The 24713-nt window shown below is 45.2% G+C and overlaps 1 protein-coding gene across 2 annotated transcripts in view; it reads left to right on the top strand.

Annotated features, from left to right (window-relative positions):
- The window catches only part of LOC132102930 (glutamate receptor ionotropic, kainate 5-like), a 49394-nt gene extending 47094 nt beyond the window's left edge, over positions 1 to 2300 (top strand). Inside the window, exons 19-20 of one of the 2 annotated variants that reach the window (XM_059507660.1) lie at positions 115 to 236; positions 1487 to 2300. In XM_059507660.1, coding sequence (XP_059363643.1) covers positions 115 to 236; positions 1487 to 2083 — 719 coding nt within the window. In that variant the 3' untranslated portion in view covers positions 2084 to 2300. Of the gene's footprint in view, positions 1 to 114; positions 282 to 1486 lie in introns of both variants that reach the window. The other variant, XM_059507659.1, reaches the window with a different exon arrangement.
- The last annotated feature ends 22413 nt before the right edge of the window (positions 2301 to 24713 follow it).

Here is a 24713-nt window from a genome sequence, read left to right as displayed (position 1 = left end):
AATAGATAAGGTAATAATTTCCACTTCATGCCAGCTTTAGGAAAATCTATTTATTACATTCTATAGAATCTGATAGATGCAGATTGTTTAAAAGTGTTTAATTGACTGTTGCAGGTCTTGGGATGGAGAACATTGGCGGTATATTTGTGGTGTTAATCTGTGGCCTGATTATTGCTGTGTTTGTGGCTGTGATGGAGTTTGTGTGGTCCACACACCAATCAGCTGAAACAGACGAGGTACGGCCTCTCTCCTGCGACCGCCAATATCACAGTCACTCTAAAGTAGGTTACAAAGCAACCCGCCGATTCCTCGCCTTAGCGTGTGTCCTAGTGAAGTCCAAGTCAATGGTTGTGTTACGGTGTGCATGACTACTGCATGAATAAAAATCTGTAATACATGCTTCTGCGATATATACAAAGGGTTGGAATAATAAACATTATTTTAATGATTTTGACAGAAGTATCTTATTCTCACCAAGGCTGCATTCATTTGTTATAAATTTAGAAACAGAAATACTGTGAAATCTGAAATAACATGTTTAAAGGGGCATTCCATCCCAAAATAAAAATTTTGTCATCAATCACTTACCCCCATGTGGTTCTAAACCCGTAAAAGCTTTGTTTGTTATCGGAACACAATTTAAAGGGTTAGTTCACCCAATAATCATACTTACGTTATTAATAACTCACCCTCATGTCGTTCCAAACCCGTAAGACCTCTGTTTATCTTCGGAACACAGTTTAAGATATTTTAGATTTAGTCTGAGAGCTCTCTGTCCCTCCATTGAAGCTGTGTGTACGGTCTACTGTCCATGTCCAGAAAGGTAATAAAAACACCATCAAAGTAGTCAATGTGATATCAGAGGGTCCATTAGAATTTGTTGAAGCATCGAAAATACATTTTGGTCCAAAAATAGCAAAAGTGCATCCTTGTGCAATTTAAAATATCTTAAATTGTGTTTCCAAGATGAACTAAGCTTTTACGGGTTTGGAAAGACATGGGGGTAAGTGATTAATGACAAAATTTAGAGTTTGGGGAGGAGTATCCCTTTAATATTTTTAGGTTCAAAGGTTCAAAACAGCATTTATTTGGAATATAAATCTTTTGTGATATTCTAAATGTCTTTATTTTCAATTTCATGCATCCTTGGGAATACAATTATTATGCATACAAATTTTTATGCACTTAGCAGATGCTTGAGTTACATTGCATTCAGGCTAACAATTTTCTCCTAATATGTGTTCCCTGGGATTGAACCCCCAACCTTGCACTTGTTATTATTCCAATTTATTCCAAATGGTAGTATTTATTTTGTTGTATATATATATATATATATATATATATATATATATATATATATATATGTGTGTGTGTGTGTGTGTGTGTGTGTGTGTGTATATAACTGTGATATTTACTTCAGTGATAAATACTAATCTTCCATTGATCAAGCGTTTAACATATTATGTATATATTTCTAAATGTTCAGGTGTCTGTATGTCAGGAGATGCTGACAGAGTTCCGTAATGCAATTTCCTGCAAGAAAAGTTCTCGTCTTCGCCGCCGCCGACCCCTGTCCAGCTCTCTGGCCCTTCGACACCCCACTCGCATCACTTTAGGGGCCCCACAGCCCCTGCGCCTTGTCCGAGAGATGCGCCTTAGCAACGGAAAGCTCTACAGCGGTACTGGACCCCTGACAGGAAGTTCAGGGAAAGGAGGAGGCCCCTCAGACATGGGCCCCGGCCCCCAGCGACTTCTGGAGGACCCGTTAGGTGCCAACAGCACCCCCACAGTGGCCCTGGGTCCACCTGCAGTGACAGTGCCTCTGCCGCGGGGCTGCACTCATGTGCGCATTTGCCAGGAGTGCCGGCGTATCCAGAGTCTACGCACAACATCTTGCACACGTATCCCTCCCTCCTCAGCCCCTCTGCCTCTCCTGGCCCCACCCCCTCCACTCTCATCCTCCAATACAGACAGTGAAGGCGGTGGTGGGCTGAGCCCGTGCCGGATAGGCCACTCCCCGCCAGCAACTTTACCACCACCTCAGTCTAGCAACAACACAGACATAACTGGAGAGCAGGAATGAAAACAGAGAGACTGACAAAAGGGGAAGACAGAAGTGTGACACATTTTTGCAATATTTGCCCCTTTTTGTTCAAAATCACAGACAAATGCCCTTTCCATCTTTTATTAGGTACGAGAGAATTATGCTTTTTTTTGAATAGACGTGTCAATGATCGATGATTCTTATGTTCTACTGAACAATGTACTATAACATTGCCTGTGTCTGAAGCAACCTTGAAAATGTGATGGTAAAGATTTAAGACTTTAGAAGGATTTAGAAATGCTTCAGTACAGGCAGCACAGAGATATTAAACTTCCCCGTGATTCTGATCTTCAGGCAGCACACAGACGTCTGCTTGCAATCAGAGGCACAGACTCTCTTTCCCTTCAGTGACTGAACTCAGTCTCTATGTTACGACAGAGGTCACACACAGGAAGTAGCACAGAGAGGCTCTCCTTTGGACATCATTGTCTCAATGATACTGTCCAGATCAGAGCCAGACTGCAACAGAATGAGAGCACATGCTTTAATGGAGGACAATGACACTATGAAACACACTTGTTAATTAAAAAGATATTCTAAACAGATATTCTTACTTTTCTGTACTATACTTATTTTTTAATTCACTGTATGTGTATTTAATTCTGGGGTTGTGTTGTCTGAATTGGAAATAAAAAATAGAGATACTTTACTGATACAGAGGAGATCTACTCTGACTGAATATGTGTTGGAAATGAGGAGTTGTGTGTTCATTAAAGCGAGGAATTTGATCTGTCTGCAAGAACTTGTGAGTCCGTAAACAGATCTGAAAACCACACCACATACCTCATCCTAGATTTGTTCTTGTCTACATTCACCACAGAGTTTTTAGAAACAGAATGTCAGACATCTGATGTTGTGGTTCAGTTTAAAAATGTTCTCACACACATCAGTGCACTGAAAAACAACTGGAAGAAAGAAATAGAAGAATCACAGATGTTCCAAAATGGCACCAAAACCTTTTTTAATTAGTATTTTTCAAATGTTTCTATACAAATGTGTTTTGCATATAAAATCATGTTTATTTACATTAATATAACAACTTGAGGTGCAGAGAATATTTTATCAATAGGTCAGTTTTAGAGATTGAGGAGAAAATCCCAAAGAAAATCCTTTGGAATAAAAAATTGGTATGTATTTAAGCTCATTTCTTTCATTTTAAGAAGTGCTAAGATTTGTGACTTCTTGCATAGACCACACACAGACTCAAGTCTAGCTCTAAAAAGATAGCATGCATACTTTTTAAACACTGTCAGTGTCAGTTTTATGGGCATTTTGGAAGGTTTCTTTTTTTTCATATTTGCTTTTTTATTTTGATAGGACAAGTAAGTTTTGACAGGAAGTGAAGTGTGTGTGTGTGTGTGAGGGGGGATGGGGTCAGGAAAGGCCGTTATCAGTCCATTTCCACAAAGAATGATAATAATAACGATAAATTAATAATTGTCTATTTCTAAAGGACAATGTTTATTATAAGCTGGAGTTTTGTTGTCTGCTGCTATAAATGCTCAAGCTCTTTAAAGTCAGATGGTCAAATGTTTTGTCTTCCATCAGCTGGAAAAAAGTGTTTCCAACAATATTGTTCCTCTGTCATTATCATTATAGCTGGGGTGTGGACTTCCCTATTGTTAGAATTAGAATGATTATTAAAACTTAATAGTTGCCATCCTTGGTGTGAACATCCCTTTATTGTCTCTACTGTTCAAACACCTAAAGCCCTGTAGATGTGACGTTTGTACTCAAGACCAGTCTTTTGTCACCTGTGCGTACACAGTTTCCTGATCTGCTGTGTGGAAACTCAAAGCAGTCTGATTGGCTGAGGCTCGCAGTGACGCTGATCCTGACTGACCACTGAAGGAAACCGCAGCGTATTCAATGTCCCCCGATGCCGATGTGCTTCTTTTAGCTTTGCCTGGTTTCGGTATAGTGACATCAGAATATGTGACGTCCTGATACAGGTAAAGAGAAGTTGAGTCATTTACAGAAGCTCACGGTCTTTTTGATGCTAGTGAAATATCTTATGACTTGTTTATGAGATTTGGGATTGATTGCATTTTTTACTAAATAACTTTTTCTCCCACAGTTAAGATACTCAGCAACAGGAAGTCTCACCTGTTGTAGGTCACTGTGGCTCTGAGTTGTATCTAGTAAAGAGGTAAAACACTTGTCAAAATAGCATCATGACACATTGTTTCACAGAAGAGGAATGGAATCAAAGGTCTAGAGTCACACCTCTAATAATAGTCAAAGAGGAAAGTAAAAATCGCCCTATACGACCCTCTCTGTCTGAAAGTCTGTTTTCATGATTTTGTAAACCATACTCACCAATTCTTTGAATCCATACACTCAGTTTTGCAATTTGTAATTACAGATCATAAACGGCACTCTCAGATTTGCATAAGGTTAATTCATTCATTTTAAAATCTGTTCCTATTTGCATTTAATCATTTAGAAGACACTTTTATCTACAGAAATGTGCAAATGAGAAACAAAAGTAATTTATCATGCAGGAATTAGCAATATGTTCAGTTTCACACTGATTATTTTAAACAAGTTAAGTTCATACTTACAATAAGTGATATTGCTCCCAGCTCTTAATCCATGTGTAGAAAAACATAAAAAGATAAAATTAAAGGTGTTTTAATGTCTTTTGATAACCTTATGCTGAATACTGAACATGACGATGAATTTAGTTACAGCTCAGCCGCTTTACTATAGTTTTACTGTGATTCTGTATTTAATATCATTATGTGATTTTTGTTAGTTTCAGTGAAGATAAAGACAGTGATGGATGTTGTGTTTCTATAAATATGTCTAATGCTGGCACATTATCTTGGTTTTACCTGCAGTATATACAAATGCAGATGTGCTGGATCAATCATATTAATCAAAAACAGAATACATCTAAATAAATATTTAATTAAATATTAGAGAACCTTTGAAAATGGATTTGAACATTTAAAACCCCATGTAACAAAAGCTCTGTAGTTATTGTTCCTTTTTTGTGCTCTGCTGGTTGGCTCTGAGCATGAATCTGTCATATTTTGATGCATTTGTTAAATGTTTTGTAGTCACATACCGTCTGTTGCGCAGGAATAAACACCTCACAACAGCTATAATCATAATGATGAGCATTACAGCAGTCACAATCCCTACAGCCTCAGCGGCAGGGCCAGATTAACACTTTGTTGTACCCTGGGCAACAATATTCAAGGGCCCCATCATCACGACCCCGGGATCACCATAATATGGTCATATACAGAATATATTACTGTAATATACAGTAAATATACTCAATACTTCAAATTCTAATTGTCATCAGGTGTATTTTGATTTACAAATATTTAAATGCTCATAGAACTACAAATGCACTACTATGTCCCCTATCAAAGACATTCACTCACATATAATGCTATGAAAACAAAACACATCAGCATCTGTATAATCTGGTAAAATAGACCCACTACATCGAGAGGGAGGGAAATATCCTCCATTTTCACAAAAATGAATAAATAAGCAACCACTTTCAAACCATTGTTTATTTAACAACATTTATTCCCAATATAAATGTATTGAATTGATAGAGCTATAACAGAAGACCACAGACAACACATCAAGAAACATTTTGGTCCTCAGCTCATTTTAAGCAGAAATCACACCCTGACAGGGTGACCCTGTTTCCTCAGAATTCAACAAGGCAATCAAGTTATTAGTCCAACACAAACAATTTGAAATCTGCCAGTTATCCCTCCACAACAATATACAGCATTTTAATAAAGCTGGCACCTCAAGGAAAAAATAAATAAATAAAATGCAGTATCACTGTTATCTGTTCATAAACATTTTTATCCTAAGCTCATTTTAACTTGTTTTAAAATAGAACAACAACATATCACAGCACAATTAACCAGTTAAACATTGTAGTGCTACATAAACATTTAGAAATCTGTCAATTTCTCTGAAGAAGACAAGACAGAAATAAATGCTACATAATCTGGCAAAACACACAATTTTAGTCCTAAATAATGAGGAAGTGCATGTTTGAATTTGAAATGCCTTCATTTGGCAAACACATCTTACAATGGCTTTTTTCTGGACTTTGACTGTGCAAACTGGTGTATAACATCTTCCAAATCAAGGCCACTAAAAGTTCATGTCCAATAGCTAAAATAAAAAGATAAAAATAAATACTTCAAAACCTGGCAAAACACACAATTTTAATCCTAAATAATTAGGGAGTGCATGTTTGCTTTCATTTGGCATCTTGAAGAAAAGTCCTGGCTAGCTGAGTTGTCCTCGTCGTTGACGGAAGCTGACTTAACAGAACTGTCGGCAACATTAAAAGGAGTGAAGAAATGACCTATTTTAGGTATATACTTAAAATTTTCTGCGTTTCTGATGTCCTTTTCCTTTTTTAATGTCCGCTTCGCGCTCCCACTTAGCTTCTCCATGTCAGATTTTTATCTGTTGTAGCAACGCCTGACGTAACCCGCTCGGCGTAACATTTGACACACCTCATGCGGACTGACCAATGAGGAGAGGGTCTTAACTTGAGGCCCTCTCTTCATTGGTCATTCCGCATGAGACTGACTCTCAACCGCTCTCAACTCACGTTCAAAGTCATAGGCAGCGCAGCGTCTCTCTGTGCAGCGCAGAAGCCCGTGTTGACAGTTTGTTTAATATAAAGCGGGAGATTACCAGATACAGTATTTTGCTCGTACCCTTGCTTCCCTGGGCCCTTTAGAGGTCTTGGGCCCCTGGGCAATTGCCCAGTTGCCCTTATGGTTAATCCGGCCCTGCTCAGCGGTGGACAGAGCGGCAAGAGGAGCTCGTGATTAACAGAAATGTAGGAAATCAGTAGGAAGTCTGGTTTTGAAACAGCATTCATGATTGTAATGCACACTTTCTATTCACTTTCACCACTGACTCAAAGTATAAAACTTTGGCAATTCATACCACACCATTTGTGATCCTGGACCACACAACCTTGTCTTAAGTCGCTGGGGTATAAATGGGTCAAAATTATAGGTTTTTCTTTTAATCATTAGGATGTGAAGATCATGTTCCATGAATATATTTAGTAAATGTCCTACTGTAATTATATCAAAACTTAAAAATATGATTTGCTAAGAACTTCATTTGGACAACTTTAAAGGCAATTTTATCAATATTTTAATTTCTTTTTGCACCCTGAGATTCAAGATTTTCAAATAGTTGTATCTTGGACAAATATTGTCCGATCCTAACAAACCATACATTAGTTTATTCAGCTTTCAGATGATGTATAAAACTTAATTTCGAAAAATTTACACTTAAGACAATGTGGTCCAAATGTTGTCCAGGGTCACATTTGTGATACTAACAAGAATGAAACCTAAATTTGAGCTGCTTGTCAAGTAGAGGTGCGCTATTATGTGTCTCAGTAATCAGACTTAAAGGAGCTGTATGTAAGAAATCTATTTCAATTAATCATAAAATGGCCCTGATGTGTCACTAGACATTAAGAAATCATGTTCATTTCAAATACTTATATCACTGACAGCAGTAGTCCGGCCAGGATATTGTCATTTAAAAAGTGGACTTGCAGCCCTCAACTGATGTTGATTTTGTCATTTTGTGTTTTGGCCTGACGCGCCTCCCTCCACTTATCTACCAATCACGAAGTCAGTAGTGTTTCGGGATCCGTGTTAACAGCTTTGCTGTAACCTACCCTAATTCCAGTCAGATAAAAATGTCTAATGTTACTAAATCAAAAAGACCTCGTTATAATTCAGAAATTCGTCGTGACAAAGTCCTAAATAAAACCAGAATTTGTATTAGATGCTTTTGAAAGATGGAGACGACTGAAAATGGAGAAGAATTTGAACACAGACGCCAACGTTGCTAATTTTCTCCTGGACAGGTAAGATTCATCTATGCTTGGCTAACTTGTACTTGATGTCAATGAACATTTCATATATTCATGACAGTCGAACAAAGTTATGCATGTTTGTGCAAAGTACCATAACGTTAGCTCACATGGACGTATGCTAACATTAGCAATGCATTATAGGAGCCCGTTTCTCTGTCATTATGCTGAGACGCTGAGGAAAACAACATTATGGCAATTTGAAACGTAATTGAGACAGTAGCCTAATGTTACCTCAGTAAAAATGATTCGTCATTTGTTCTTCACGTACATCGTGGACTAAGTTACACATGCTGCAAGTTGACCTGTATGACCATTGCTAATGTAATTTAGTTACTCTAACAGTATTTTCTGATGGAACTGAAAACAACCCTGTGATAGCCATTGGAGATATTGAATTTGTCCCGCGTTATAATTGCTGTGGCAAATGTTTTGGTTACTTGTTAGCCTACTTATGACAAAAACTTTAGTACTTGTAAATCGATTTTTTTTCTTATTGAAAAATAAGGAATTTTTATTTTGTTGTTTATATGTTTTGTTTTATCACATACGAGCATAAATCTTTACTATTATAGTTAACTAATGACAATTAGTACATTTTTTAAATACATAATTACTTATCAAAATATCTCTCATGAAGCATAAACATAATTAACAGAAAAAAAACTTACTGTGTATGTCTGTTTGTCACTTGCCATTGGAAACTCATTGAAGCAGCCTACGTTTTTGCTGAATCCTGCAGCTTATCTGGCAACCTCGAGTCAGGGGGTAGGGGGAGGGGATACACCGCTCTACAGTATTTTATAGTGATTGCAGTACCAGTTTTGGCCACAATCCTACATACGGCTCCTTTAAAATATGTTCAGAGAACAGACACTAAAATGGGCGATAAAACTGTGGCATTATGAACCATTACAGCAGAAGCAAGTAACTTTCAGAAAACATCTGATTCAAATATTATGCTAATTAACAGAGAGCGGGGGTTTCAGACATTACAGTACTTCACTCGCACTGACTCTTATTCTGCCTGAAAGAATGAAAAGACCGAGCTGAAGGTGGAGCGATTCGACCAATCAGATGAAAGGAGCGCTTCAGCGCCACCCACAAGTGCGAATGAAATATTGAAGACATAAACCGAAATGATCAAATCGTGCATGGACCAACTGTCTTGTCCATGTTCTCTCACTTGAATCCTCTTCTTGAGATTTGAGTCTCTTGATCTTCTGCAAGCCCTGCCTTGTTCACGCAGTGATTAACATGGTGGGAGGGGGCGGAGACGTGATCGTCTCGGAATGCATTTTCAATGTGCACATTGAATTTTGCTACATTCATTGCGGGACATTGAATGAAAATGCAATCATAAGTGTCTTGACTGTGAGTGTTAATGCATTTAAGAAAAATAGCATTTAAATGATCATTTTGGCACAGTTTTTGCTTGAACATGTTATACATATCTAATAATTTCTGTAATACATTTTCATTTTCATTTTGCAACTTATAAAGCGTTAAAATTAGTTTTCATTTTACATATTAAAACTGGTGTATGAAATGGCAAATGAAAATTATGTAATTTAATTTTCATTTTGCACCAAACGTTGCACAAATGTATTGGAAAATGTAAATGTAAATACAGAAATGCATTGCCATTTTACATATTGCATTGTAATTTTGCATATTACATTCCAAATTGAATATTGCTACCCATATACTTCCATAGGAATGCAGATAGAACCTTATAATTCCAAGGGGACGAATTCTATTCTTAAAAAAAATCTAACTACCTTTCTAATCTTTTTGTATTCTATTTTCTTTTCATTTATTATACAATTATGTATAAACATATTTTTTATATTTATTTTTAATATAATATATTTAATATTATAAAATACATTTTTATATATTTTTTATATTTATTATTATAATTTATGAACAAACAGCGCTCTCCTCCACCCTCGATACCCATGTCTGAAGTGCCCTTGAGCAAGGCACTGAACCCCCAGTTGCTCCCGGCGCTGGATCTATAGCTGCTCACTGCTCCGGGTGTCTGTTCCCACTCACTCGTGTGTGCACTTGGATGGGTTAAATGCAGAAAACCAATTCTGGTTACCATACTTGGCAAATGTCATGACTTTCACTTTCAAATAAAATCAAGTAATAATATGCTAGCTACTGATGATCAATAAAATAAAAAAGTTTTTTATAAATACAAAGTTTTAAAGGAGGAGACAGTGTGAAGAAGGAACTATTAAAGACTGTTTGTTCCAAAAACTCTCAAATGGGAGCAGAGGGCTTTAGGTAGTAGATGTCATATATATAAAGAAACACAGATCGACTGCTTGTAGTATCGTCTTCTGTTCCGTCGCCTCCCCGTTTTAAATAATAAAAACTTGGGAGGAGTTTTCCTTGTCACCAAGCACCAGGACATGTGGATTCTGGATTATCTCGTGATTCAAGTACAGCACTATATTAGTGCCAACATTAAAAAGAATTACAAAAAAAAGTTCAGTTAACATGCATTGTGATGATATTTCATTGATACACTCACTTTACAAATGATTGAATTTAAATGAGTTAAAGCTACAGCGAATTTAAAAATTAAAATTCTGTCATAATTTTTTTTCTTCAAAATATCTTCTTGGAACGATTTGTATTTGTAATGAATTAACCCTTAATAATCATCCGGAAGAAGGAGGCGGGAACCGGCGGACAATCAAAAACATTTTAATAACAAAATAAACACAAAACAGCGCACCAGCCCCTCACGGACGACTGGTGCGCATAAAATAAAAACCAAAACACAACTAAAAGCCCAGGCCTGGTCCTCTCTCGTCCTTCACTGTCGTCGCTCCAGTTTTATATCCTTCCATCTCCTCCATGGGCCTCGAGACCGGTGGGTCGAACAGGTGTAGTTCATCTCCAATCACTCCCCCGGCCTCGCTCCCATGTCCCTCGGCCCCGCCCCACTCGTCACAGTATTGTACAATGTGTGTCTTATACAAAAGAAATAAAGGTGACTTGATTACACAGGGCACTGTAATTTTAAGTGTTGCTTTTACTTACAGGTTGAATGTCAAAAAAGGACCGCTTCATTTCTGTGTATGATGTGCACACCATTTTTCTATTTGTGTGGTATGGTGCAGATGGCAGGAAGGGTTTTAAAGACAATTTCTGCAGGCCTTTAAATGACAAAAGAAAGCACAGAGAAAGCACAAGTAAAAAAAAAAAAAAAAACTAAGCTTACAGTTTAAATTTTTACAGTCTTTGTGGGGATCTACTATATCATTTGCACTAAGAGACCGGCTAAACCCTTTTTTCACTCCCTCCAGAAAATGTGAGCTAATGCGGCTAATGTATTTACTAATGTATGTAATTTGGTCATTACGTTTGGACTTGTAGGGAGGAAACAAAAGTACACTGTAAATGAAGGAAGCTATGTTGGACAGAATTTCACCTCATTTGTCTTTTTTCATAATTTTTGGAAGTCATAGGTAAAAGTAAAATTGAAAACTTATGTATCATTAATTTAAATAGGTTACTTACCTTGAAATGTTTCAATTAACAGGCAGAGGTTCTATTGTTGCAATTTTTCCTTCACGAAAAAGTATATTGTCGAAAACATAAGTATAAACACATTTAGTACAACACATTTTAAAAAACATGTCAATCAGTCTAGCTTCATAAGAGAAATGGCTGCAATTATAGGGTATTCTAATAGATGCATAACAATATCCAATATGAATAAACACTTTTAATAAAAAAAAATAAATAAATAAAAACACTTGCATTTATGCGCATTTTATACATTTCTGGTTCTGACTAAAATAAATCACATTTAATTATTCTAATCACCCATAAAAAAATATACCAATTCACTTATTCCACCTTTTTTTTTTTTTTTTTGTGTGTGTGTGTTTTAACATTTCAAAATAGCATTACATCTACAGAATCTTTATCTTTAAATTAAAAAGTTTAATTGATTGGTGTGGAAAAAAAAATAATTTCATGCAATTTGTTGTTGGTGCATGAACATGTAACGATTCAAAATTGGTCTGAGAGATAAATTCGACACTCTATATAAATGAACAACTTCCTTTGCAGCAATTGTCATATCAGCTTGTTGAGAATTGACTCTGTAAAACGTCTGTTATAGTTTACTATAGAGCAGGAACGTGCAGAGAGTTCCCCAGGGGCAGGGGCTCAAATGTAAAGGAGCAATGTAAACAAACAAACAAGAATTTCGTTTTTATTCAGCAAAGATTTGTTAAATTGATAGAAACAGTGATAGCAAAGATTGTTATTTTTTAGAAACATCTGTATTATTATTTTTAACTTTTCATTTAATGAACCCCAAAAATTAGGCCTATCACAGGTATCTAAATAAATTTTCTCAGCCATGTAATTTGATTTATAAAATGAGACAAACCACTCATCCAGATCGCTCCACAAATGTAAGCTTGTGGAGTGCAGTAAGTGAGGAGACAAGAGACGGAGATGCGTCGAGTCAGCTTTACTATCCACTTCAATATATATCTATCACACAGTACAGCGAGTGATATCAAAACCAAAACACACGAACCAACCGGAACTCGTCATCGTCTAAACCCCCCTTTTCTTAAAGGTGCAGTCCCTTGGTGAATGTCTCTTTCAGACATCCTTGTGGGTCACCACACAGGCCCCCCCAGAATTCACCCATAATAACAGGGCCAGGCCGAACATGTACCCCAAATAGAACATGTGACACTATGCACTAGTGCAAAACAGAACAGTCCAGCACATAACAAAGTCAACGCACAGGGGGGCGGACTGGGCGGCCATACCGGCTGCGCCTAACAGTAGAGGGGCCAAGGGCAAGGGGCGGGGCAGGGGGCAAGGTTGCCGCAGGTGGGCGCCCTCGCCGTGGGGGCAGGGCCAGCTGAAACGGTTCGCCAATATCCACATGAGCAGGCTTGAGACGGTCAATAGCCACCCGCTCAGGCCTGCCCCCCATATCCACAACAAAGTTCTTAGACCCCCCCTCCAGGACACGGAAGGGCCCATCGTATGGGGGCTGCAGCGGTGTCCGATGGCCATCGTGGCGGATGAAAACATACTTGGCTGATGGTAAATCCTTGGGCACGTAGGACCGGGGAAGGCCATGGTGGGACGTTGGAATAGGAACAAAAGCGTCTGCAATGTCCCGCGACGCAGCCCGATGTGAGGCAACTGACCACGGGGCCGTGGCATCCGGAAGAAACTCCCCCGGGACACGCAGCGGCTGGCCATACACCAGCTCGGCAGATGAGACTTGAAGATCTTCCTTGGGGGCGGAGCGAAGGCCAAGCATAACCCATGGGAGGCGGTCAGCCCAGTCGCTGCCCGTAAGGCTGGCCCTGAGCGCGGCCTTCATGTCACGATGAAACCGCTCGCACAATCCGTTGCTCTGTGGGTTATAGGCTGTGGTACGATGGACCTTCACCCCAAGGACCTCGGCGACCGCAGACCAAAGCTCCGATGTGAACTGCGGACCCCGGTCCGAGGAGAGGTCGGACGGTGTGCCGAAACGGGCCACCCAAGCCGTAATGAACGCCCGGGCCACTTCCGCTGATGTAGTGGAGGACAGGGGAACTACTTCTGGCCACCTGGTGGTCCTGTCCACCATGGTGAGGAGGTATGTGTAACCACGGGAGGGGGGAAGTGGGCCCACCAGGTCCACATTCACATGATCAAAACGTCTCTCTGGCACTTTGAAGGGTGCCAAAGGAGCCTTGGTATGACGAGTCACCTTTGCGCGCTGGCACGCCACACAGGCCGCAGCCCAGGCCCTGACATCCCTCCGCAGGCCCGGCCAGACGAACTTGGCCCCCACCAGCTTGGTAGAGGCCTTCACCCCCGGGTGGGAAAGACCATGGATGGCATCAAAAACTTTATGCCTCCAGGCAGCAGGTACCATGGGGCGAGGTTGCCCAGTGGAGACGTCACAGAGGAGTGTAGCGTTAGCCGCACCAAACATCACATCTTCCATGAGCAGCACCGTAGGGGCCGTCCTGTAGGCTTGCACCTCAGAGTCCGCCGTTTGATCCGCAGCCATAGCCGCATAGTCGAGGCCCAAGTGGACGGAACCAACGACCGCCCGGGAGAGGCAGTCGGCGACGAAATTGTCCTTGCCAGCCACGTGCTGAATGTCAGTGGTAAACTCGGAGATGGCCGAGAGCTGACGCTGCTGTCAACCAGACCATGGCTCCGTAGACTTGGCCATAGCAAACGTCAGCGGCTTGTGGTCAACGAAAGCCGTGAACCGCCGACCCTCCAACAGGAAACGGAAATGACGGGTGGCGAGGAAAAGACCCAGGAGCTCCCTGTCGAAGGTGCTGTACTTCCTCTCATTGTCCCGGAGCTTCCTGCTGAAAAAGGCCAGCGGCTGCCAGGCTCCGCTCACCCACTGCTCACACACAGCCCCCACGGCGTAATCAGAGGCGTCCGTAGTAAGAGCAACTGGGGCGGTCGGAGACGGGTGCGCCAGCAGAGCAGCGTTGGCCAGCGCAGTTTTGGCAGCATCAAACGCATCAGTCATCTCTGGGGACCAATCCAACGTGTCCGCCGGTCTCCTACCCCGCAAGGCGTAGTACAATGGACGCATGAGCTGGGCCGCACGGGGGAGGAAACGGTTGTAGAAGTTCACCATACCCAGGAACTCCTGCAGGGACTTCACAGTGCGTGGGCGTGGAAAACTGGCGACAGCCTCCACCTTGGCAGGGAGGGGGACTGCCCCCTGTGGGGTGACGTGGTGGCCGAGGAAGGTGATGGATGACCGGCCAAACTCGCACTTGGCTGGGTTGATGATGAGGCCATGCTCACTGAGCCGGCAGGAACAGCTGCCGGAGATGAGTTCGGTGGTCATCTGCAGATGCGCTGGCCACGAGAATGTTGTCCAAGTAAACAAACATGAACGACATATCTCGCAGCACCGAGTCCATGAGACGCTGGAACGTCTGCGCTGCCCCTTGAGGCCGAAAGGCATCCGTAGGAATTCGAAAAGGCCAAAGGGTGTGATGACCGCTGTTTTGGGGACATCCTGCGGGTGGACAGGCACCTGGTGGTAACCGCGCACCAGGTCCACCTTTGAGAAAATGGTGGCGCCGGCTAGGTGGGCGGAGAAGTCCTGGATGTGCGGCACTGGGTACCAGTCGGGTGTGGTGGCGTCGTTCAGGCGACGGAAATCTCCACAGGGACGCCATCCGCCATCAGCCTTGGTCACCATGTGCAGGGGAGAAGCCCACGGGCTGTTGGAGCGGCGCACGATGCCGAGGTGCTCCATGGTGGCGAACTCCTCCCTGGCGATAGCGAGCTTGGCAGAGTCGAGGCGCCGGACTCGTGCATAGACTGGGGGGCCCACCGTGGTGATGTAGTGCTCCACGCCATGCTTAGCCACCGCCGATGAAAACGTGGGCGTGGTGATGTCGGGGAACTCAGCAAGTAGGCGTTGATACAGGTCCCCGTTGGCCAGCGTGTTTGACAGACAAAGCGCCCCTGCCCCTCCCAGCGTGCAGGGGTACGAAGCAAAAGAGAGGGCGTCAATCAGGCGGCAGTTTGTAACATCCACCAACAGTCTATAAGCGCAGAGAAAATCCGCCCCCAGGAGCGACGTAGACACAGCAGCCATGACGAAGTCCCAGCTGAAACGCCGCCCGCCGAAACACACTTCCACATGCCTCGTGCCATAGGTACGAATGGGTGTGCCGTTAGCAGCGTCCATCAGGGGGGCCGTGCCCGCCAGCCATGGTGTCCACCGGCTGCGCCGGCAGGATGCTGCGCTGAGCCCCAGAATCAACCAGCAGCCGCCGGCCAGACAAGGTGTCAGTGATGAACAACAGCTTGCAGGGAAGTCGTGGCCTAATGGTTAGAGAGTCAGACTCCCAATCGAAAGGTTGTGAGTTTGAGTCCCAGGCCGGCAGGAATTGTGGGTGGGGGGAGTGCATGTACAGTTCTCTCTCCACCTTCAATACCACGACTTAGGTGCCCTTGAGCAAGGCATCGAACCCCCAACTGCTCCCCGGGCGCTGCAGCATAAATGGCTGCCCACTGCTCCGGGTGTGTGCTCACAGTGTGTGTGTGTGTTCACTGCTCTGTGTGTGTGCATTTCGGATGGGTTAAATGCAGAGCACAAATTCTGAGTATGGGTCACCATACTTGGCTGAATGTCACTTCACTTTTTCACTTTCACTTTCATGTCACTTCACTTTCAGTCACGGCCAGCGCCCATAGCTGCTAATGAGCGCCGGCCCTGGCTTTTCCCTGGGCTCCAAAACTGCAAGGCTGACGACACTGCTTGGCTTTAGCCCCAAACCTGGAATGGTAATAACACCACCCGTCCTCACGCTGTCGGCGGGCCGTCACAGCAGCTGCAGTGTCTGGGTCGTCCTCCAAGGGTGGAACAGATGTGCGCTGGGTGGGCAGCAGTGCATGGACAAACTGCTGTCGGTTGGCGAGGAAAATCCTGTCTGCCTCCACCGCCAGTGCTCGGTAGTCTCTGGAGGAAGGGAGGGGGGAACTAGCCAATGCAGTGCGCACGGGTGCTGGAAGCTGCCGCAGGAATATGTGGGCGAAAAGGAATGAGGGATCCGCCGCGCCCAGCACCGCCAGCATCCTCTCCATTAACTCGGACGGCTTGCTGTCGCCAAGGCCGTTCAGGGACAGCAGGCGGTCTGCCTTCTCCAGTTCTGAAAGTGTAAAAAGAGGCTCAACAGGAACGTTTTAAGTGTGTCGTACTTGCCGTCAGCAGGAGGAGCCTCTAACAGCGTCGAGGCATCTAAGGCCGCTACCACGTGGAAATACTTTGTAACGTCCTGTGTTATTCCTCTCAGCTGGAACTGTGCCTCGATGTGCTGAAACCACGGCCGTGGATTATTCTGCCAAAAGTCCGGTAACTTGATGGTGGCTGCATAGATAGCGCCGACATTAGCCGGCGCTGCGGCCGCAGCGTTTTCACCACCGTCGTTGTGTGACATAATTCAGCAGTGTTCAACTCGCGACGGGGTCACCAAATGTGGAGTGCAGTAAGTGAGGAGACAAGAGACGGAGATGCGTTGAGTCAGCTTTACTATCCACTTCAATATATATCTATCACACAGTACAGCGAGTGATATCAAAACCAAAACACACGAACCAACCGGAACTCGTCATCGTCTAAACCCCCCTTTTCTTAAAGGTGCAGTCCCTTGGTGAATGTCTCTTTCAGACATCCTTGTGGGTCACCACAAGCTTGTAATTTTCTGATTTAACTGATTTATGAATTAGAACGGAAAATGACCGCTCCACTTCACATTATTGTCCAATGAAATTATAACTTCTTGTGCCAGATATGATTGGTTGGTGTATTATACATGACAAACGGGAATTGATAAATTATGTTATATTCTAAAATAATTAAATCGACACACTAACTTTGATTATTGATGAAATAAGTTAAAAATATTGTTCAGTTATTTTTTCCCTTCCGGCAAACCATAGGGACAGACTGCATATCAGTCAGTCCAGCAAAACACACAACTCAAAGCAAGACCTCAGATTGACTGATAGCTATGTAATAATAAACAGTCTTTTGAGCGATTAATTACTGTTTTGTAATAATAATTCAAATGCGTTTTGTTTTATTGACCACATATCATAGCTATTTGTCTAAAAGGGGCACCTTTGAATAATTTTGAAAAAAGGGCCCCTTCTGCACGTGCCTGTGACATTCTAATTCTAAGATCATGGATATTTTGTTAGCACTTTTAGAAGACTTAGAACAAATCATTACCGACAGAAATACAAAACAACTAATTTAGCGCATTATCCACTGATTGTATGTGGATTGTAATGTAACTGTTAATGTAACAAGCTTCGGGGACTGTGGTCTCCTCTCTCCAGATAGCAGCACACAGGTTGGGAGTAATGCTGCAGAGGAATTTGGGAAAATAAGTAAATCTTTTTCATTCCAGTTTAGGATGCTGATGGAAGGAATATCAGGTATCTAGAATTAAAGTAAAGTTTATCAACGTTTAATTTGGTTATTAGATAACTAACTTACACATTGCAGGATTAATTGGATGCTCATTGGATATTTCTTAAAATTTTATAAGATTTTGTCTTGAAATTCTTCTTCAGAGGAGGAATTTTTATGCATTAAGAAATAAGATTGAGTGTTCTAGCAGGTCTTGTTGCCCATGATTTGAGGCTGAATGAAGAAGTGTGCAAATAGAAGTGATTAGCAGTTTGCTAAATGATTAAGAGGTATCGAGATATGTATGTCTCATTAAAAACAGCCTAAATCTGATTTATGACCTCTGGTAGACAAGCCAATTTTCAGAGAGGGTATAAGGTGTTATTTCATTTTATCTTCTATGGTTATCGAAGAATGATAAAAAATACAAATAAAAAGTAGGGAGTGTGGAGGATTTTTTTTATTATTATTTGCTTGACTGGAACTAAAGAGTGTTCTTCAGACTGTCTCTGAGTGTTTCAGTATGCTTGAGTTTTCAATGAGCTGAGAGATAACAGGAAATATATTTGATGTATGTGTGTGTGTGTGTGTGTGTGTGTGTGTGTGTGTGTGTGTGTGTTTGTCACACCCAGGGGCTGGCTATGCTTTAACTAAGCCACACCCCTTCTCAACTTCCACCTCGAGGAGGTCCCCAAACCCGACCCAATGGCCAAACAACACGAGAACAAGTAAGTGATAAAACAATCTTTATTTAAATATCTAAAAATAGCTTGGGGAATAGGGAAAGGGCAATTAAAACTAAACTCTGACTCGGCCCTCCAGATGGGCTATGGCCGGGAAGAGGTCAGGGAGCAAGGGGGCCACGGGGATCCGGGGCGTGGGACTCGGGCCCCGGCCTGAATCTTAGGTATCCGTAGCACCCTCCTTCTTCCTCCTCTTCGCTGAATACAGCTCACGGTAAGTACTGGTTCACACAGTTCGTTCTCGAGGTGCTCACTCTCTTTCTCTTCCTCCACAGGCAACGGCTGGGACACACAGGCACAGTTAGTTCAGCTTGGTTCTGCTCTCACCTCTTCGCTGATTACAGCTCACAGTAAGTACTGGTTCACACAGTTCGTTCCTTGGGCGCTCACTCGCTTTCTCTTTCTCCACAGGCAGCGGCGTAAGTACAGGTTTCCTCAGTCTCTCCTCGTGTTACCCACTCTCTCTCCTTTTCTCTCCACAGGTATCAACTTGGGCACAATAGCACAGTTAATTTGCTTTGAATGGCTCTCACCTCTGGGCTGAACACAGCGCACTGTAAGTACAGGTTTCCTCTGTTTCTCCTTGTGTTACTCACTCTCTTTCCTTTCCTCTCCACAGGTATCAACTTGGACACAAAACACAGTTACTCTGCTTTGGATGGCTTTCACCTCTGGGCTGGACACAGCGTACCGTGCTATCTCCGGAGATCTGAAGCACGCTCACAACATATACTGTACTGAACTAGGCTAGGACCAGCAATCTCCTTGTCCTCCCACGCCGAAGTGCGTGAAGGCGGGGGTTTATCTGACAGGACACACGGCAATACACAGCAGCCCACAGCAATATACAGCACCACGTCAAAATTATAGGTTTTCACAGCACGAAGACTCACCCACCACACTCAGTGTACGGAAAGGACACCCGTCTTCCTTCACTTCGCTTGGTTCGGATCTGGCGATGGAATATGCGGCCTAGCTAGTGATGTCGTCGTTGTGACTACTTCAATAAGTATTCCTTCGGCTCTCCCACCACACTATATTAGGGGTAGGGCCGCCCTCCTCCTCCTGGAGAGATCTACACAACGCCAGGTCAATATACAGGGCACTTTCGACTGGCTCTTAGTACTCACATCAATGCCACTTCCAATCCCCTTTTTCACGTCGTCTCAGTTCGCCGTATAATCTGTTCACTTCTCAACCTTTAAGGTTCGCGATGTCTTCACAATCATACAATTCCAGCCTGAGGGAGAGAGAGAGTTAGACAGCTACCAGCAGCGTACCAAGACGGGCACAACCCAGTGCTTCACACACACCAAAAAGAGCTTCCCAGACTGGGAAATAACTTGGCCTTAAGTACTGCCTTGTCCAGCGTATCCTCCAATCACCAACCGCTGTCCCTAACTAGGCACAGGTGCATCGAATTCCCTGATTTTCCTTCTTACGGCGCTACCGGAAGTTCCGGTGTTCTGTTTTTCCGGTCCGGGCGGAAACGCTTCCGGGCGGAACCAAACTTCCCGAATTTTGGTTCCGCCCCTAAAGATCGTCACCTTGTGACATCCTCCCCCGCCAATCCGTTCTAGTCCCTAGAACGTCCTCGGGCTGTCCACTCCCCATAGCGGGCAGGGGGTCGGCCTCGGTTCTCTCGCTGGGATCGTCTCACTGGTGAATCGGGCTCAGCTTGTTCAGGGGCTGCTTCTGGTTCTCTCGGGGCGATCGGGGGTGGTGCCACCACGGGTCTCCCTGGTACCACAGCCCAACCTTCAATCCAGGGGGCCGCTGGTACAGGTTCCGTGGGGACTTCTTCCACGGCTTCAGGGTAGTTAGGGCATGGGCGAATCATGTTCCGGTGCACCACACGGTCGGGGCCTGACTTCCCTTCTGGCCGGATGGTATAGACCGGCTGCCCCGGCCTCTGCTGCCGGCAGACTACATAAGGGGTGGCCTCCCAACGGTCACTCAGTTTCCCCTTCCCCTGCCGCCGATTATCTCTCACCAACACCCTCTCTCCTGGCAGTAGAGGGGCTTCTCTAGCAGTCCGATCATACAACCGCTTACTTTTCTCTCCTGCCGTCTGTATCCTTTTCGACACCTGCTCGTAGGCGAAATGCAAGCGCTGGTGATGGCGCCCCACCCACTCCGTTACACTTGCTTCCTCTTGGTCGGCTATCACTCCTAGGACCAGGTCAGTAGGCATTCGTATGTGTCTGCCAAACATCAGGTAAGTGGGAGCGTAACCCGTAGTACTATGTATACTGTTGTTATAGGCCTGTAGGAGGTTTGGCAAGGCACTCACCCAATCGTCCTGCCGTTGTTGGTCCAAGGTCCCCAGCAGCCCCAATAGGGTCTGATTGAATCTCTCACAGCCGCCGTTCCCCTGAGGATGATACGAAGTGGTGTGAGTTTTCGTGCAACCGTACAACTGGCATAGTTCTCTAATTACCCTGGACTCAAAGTTGGCTCCTTGATCGGAGTGCAGAAACTCCGGGCATCCGAACGTCTGGAAGACGGCCCGCCATAAAACTGTAGCGGTGGTGGTTGCAGTCTGGTCGAGGGTGGGGATAGCCCAAGCGTACTTTGTGAACAAATCCGTTATTACCAAGATGTTCTGGTAGCGATCTCGTGGTCGGCCCAGTGTCAAGAAGTCCATAGCCATGATATGAAGGGGGGCCTTCGCATGGATAGGTACCATTGGCGCTCGGACCTCCCGTCTGGACTTAAACAATATGCATCTCGGGCAAGCTTGAATTAGGGCGTGCACCGATGCCTCTAGCCCGGGCCAAAAGAAGAATCTCCTAAGCAGGGACACGGTCCTCTCCTGTCCCTGATGCCCCAACTGGTTGTGGTACGCCGAAACTAAAGCCGTTACCTCATCTGCGGGTACCACGATCTGGCGTACTTCTTCGCCCAACTTCGGGTCACTGACCCTTCTGCACAAAACGCCATCTCTCAGCTCCAGCCTGTCCCATTGCCCCAGCAGCCTCCTCCCAGTATCCGTCTGGGCTAACCTCTCCGCTGGCGTCAGCCGTCGGCCCTGTTCCAGCCATTCTCTTACCAGCCGCACATCTTGATCCCTGGCCTGTCTCTCCCTCCACCGACGGGGATCCCATCCCCAGTTCTCAGGCACGGCCTCTTGTCTGCTGCCTGGTGCCTCTACTGCTCCTACCATATAGCCCTCCTCCGGGCTGGCCCCTCCGGGGCTTTCCGCTTCGGGCAGCCTTGAGAGGACGTCCGCGTTCGTGTGTTCACGCCCTGGTCGGTACTGTAGTTGATAGTCAAAGTTGGCCAGTTGGGCCACCCACCGCTGCTCCACGGCTCCCAGCTTCGCCGTCTGTAAGTGTACTAATGGGTTATTGTCTGTAATGATCGTCACCTTGGCACCCCAGAGGTAGTCTTTAAATTTCTCACTTAGGGCCCACTTCAACGCCAGCAGCTCCAATTTGAAAGAACTATAGTTCGCATCGTTCCTCTCGGCTGGGTGGAGGCTCCGGCTGGCGTACGCGATGACCCTCTCAACTCCGTCCTGCCGTTGAGCCAACACCGCTCCCAGCCCGAGATTGCTGGCATCTGTATACAAAAGGAATGGTTTTGTGAAATCTGCGTATGCCAAGATAGGGGCCTGTAGCAGCTCCTGCTTCAATGTCTGGAACGCCGACTCACAATTTGCATCCCAGTCTACGTTGGGCGACCCCCGGCCCCGGTTACGACCTGTGCCAACCAGCAACTGATTAAGGGGTTTAGCAATTTTTGAAAAGTCCTTTATGAAACGCCTATAGTATCCCACAAATCCTAAAAAGGATCGCACTTGCCTCACTGTCCTCGGGGCCTTCCAGTCCTTCACGGCCGATACCTTTCCAGGATCGACGGACACTCCAGCCGCACTGACCACGTGGCCCAGAAAGTTGACTTCTCTCCGTAGTAAGTGACACTTATTGGGCTGTAGTTTCAATCCGTACTTCTCCATGGCCCGAAAGACTTCCTCGAGGTGCCTCAGGTGTGAATCAAAATCTGGGGAGTAGACAATCACATCATCCAGGTAAACTAATACTGACTCCATTAACTGACCTCCCAAGCACCGCTGCATCAGCCGCTGGAAGGTGGCCGGAGCGTTACAGAGCCCGAAAGGCATCCGGTCCCATTCAAATAGTCCAAACGGGGTTGTAAAGGCAGTCTTCTCCCGGTCTGCTTCGGCCACCTGCACCTGCCAGTAGCCACTGGCCAAATCTAGGGTAGAGTACCATGCCGACTGCGTGAGGCTGGCAAGCGAATCTTCGATCCGTGGCAAAGGGAAAGCGTCTTTCTTAGTCACGAGGTTCAGCTTACGGTAGTCCACGCAGAATCTCCAAGCCCCCGTCTTCTTTTGCACCAGCACTATGGGGGCCGCCCACGGGCTGCTGCTTTCCCTAACAACTCCTTGCTTCAGCATGCCTTGCAGGAGTGTACGTACCTCGGTATACAAAGTGGGCGGAATTGGGCGATACCTCTCCCGGCTGGGCCCTGCATCCCCGGTAGGTATATGATGTTGTACCACCTGGGTGCATCCGTAGTCTTCGTCGTGGGTGGCGAACACATGCTGCCATCTCCGAAGGAGGGCCTGTAACTTCTGTGTCTGTGCTTGCTCTAAATCCTCCCCTTGTAACGACTCACCCGCCAGGTGGCTCGGCACACTCCTCTCCATACCACCCCATGGGGTGTCTACTTGTGTCAGGGCCACCTCGATGACAGTGGGGCACACCTGACGAAAACTAATATCCCTCTCTTCCCTTACTTGGTGGGATGTAACCGTTGTCAGACGGGCTAATCGTTGGTGCCGATGTAGTTGCACCGCGTATGGATGTACATTCCGTATCCTCACGGGGACTCTCCCCCGCCGGACCGTCGATAATCCTCGTGCCACTTCCACTTGTGGACAATCCACATGGGGCTCCACCAGCACCCACTCTTCTGGGCCCGCTCTTCGGGGCGGTACTCGCGCCCACACAACAGCCTCACTTTTTGCGGGGACAGACAAAGCAAAACGACACATCACTCTTCCTACCTCTTCCTGTTCCCTGCGGACTTGGCTCATTTGCACCCTTCGACAGTCAGCTACCACACACTCCCACTTGGGCCTCTCTGCAGGTGGTATCTTCGATACGGGCCTAGCCCGAAATAGCTCTTCCCAGCAATCAGCGAGGACATTCATGCCCAACAGGGCTCGATGTGCACCCAGACAATGGTCTTGCACGATAATCACACCTTTCTGGGGGACCATCACTCCGTGAACCTCTAGGTCCGTCAATCGGTAGCCAATATATGGGATGTCGAGGCCGTTTGCGCCCTTCAGAGTAAGCCAGGGGGCCTCTGCCCCTGGTGCCCCTTGTTTCCCAAACACTTCTTCGGATAAACTCTCAGCAAACAACGTCACTTGGGAGCCTGTGTCTACCAGGCATTGAATCTCCTTGCCGCACACTCTCACCTTCGCCACGGGGCTACGCCCAATCATCTGGCTCCTAGAGCCATATCCTCTTCCAGGGTCTTCTCGAGGGGTCCCGGCCACACGACCCACAGTGGCCGGCCGACCTAAAAACCCCCTTCTGACGCCCTGCGGGGCCCACACTGACGGCTATAGTGACCTGGTTTGCCACAGCGGTTACAGATGGGTCGCCCTTGCTCGTCCCATTCGAAACGGGGCCGGTTAAAGTGGTTCGGGCGCCTGAACGGCTCTCGGCCTCCCTCTGAGTACACTCGGTCTCGGGGCGCCGGCCGTGGTTCCTCCCGCGCCCGTCCTTGGCGCAATTCTCCTACGAGGGCTTTAGACAGTTCAGACATCTGGTCGCGGACATCTTTCAAAAGTTCAGCCTTCAGTGCTTGCTTCCAGTCAGGGCCTCCGGGTTGTGCTGGTGCTACTTCACTGACAACCGCACACACTGGGGAACCACTCACCTCAGTCTCATCACCTTCCAGGGCCAGTGCCTCTTTCTTCAGATCTTCGAACGTAAGACCCGGGTCCCTTCGAAACTGGAT

This window comes from Carassius carassius, chromosome 24, assembly GCF_963082965.1.
Source record: "Carassius carassius chromosome 24, fCarCar2.1, whole genome shotgun sequence".
NCBI lineage: Eukaryota > Metazoa > Chordata > Actinopteri > Cypriniformes > Cyprinidae > Carassius > Carassius carassius.
The sequence above is the reverse complement of the archived record's forward strand: the minus strand, read 5'-3'. Positions and strand labels throughout refer to the sequence as shown.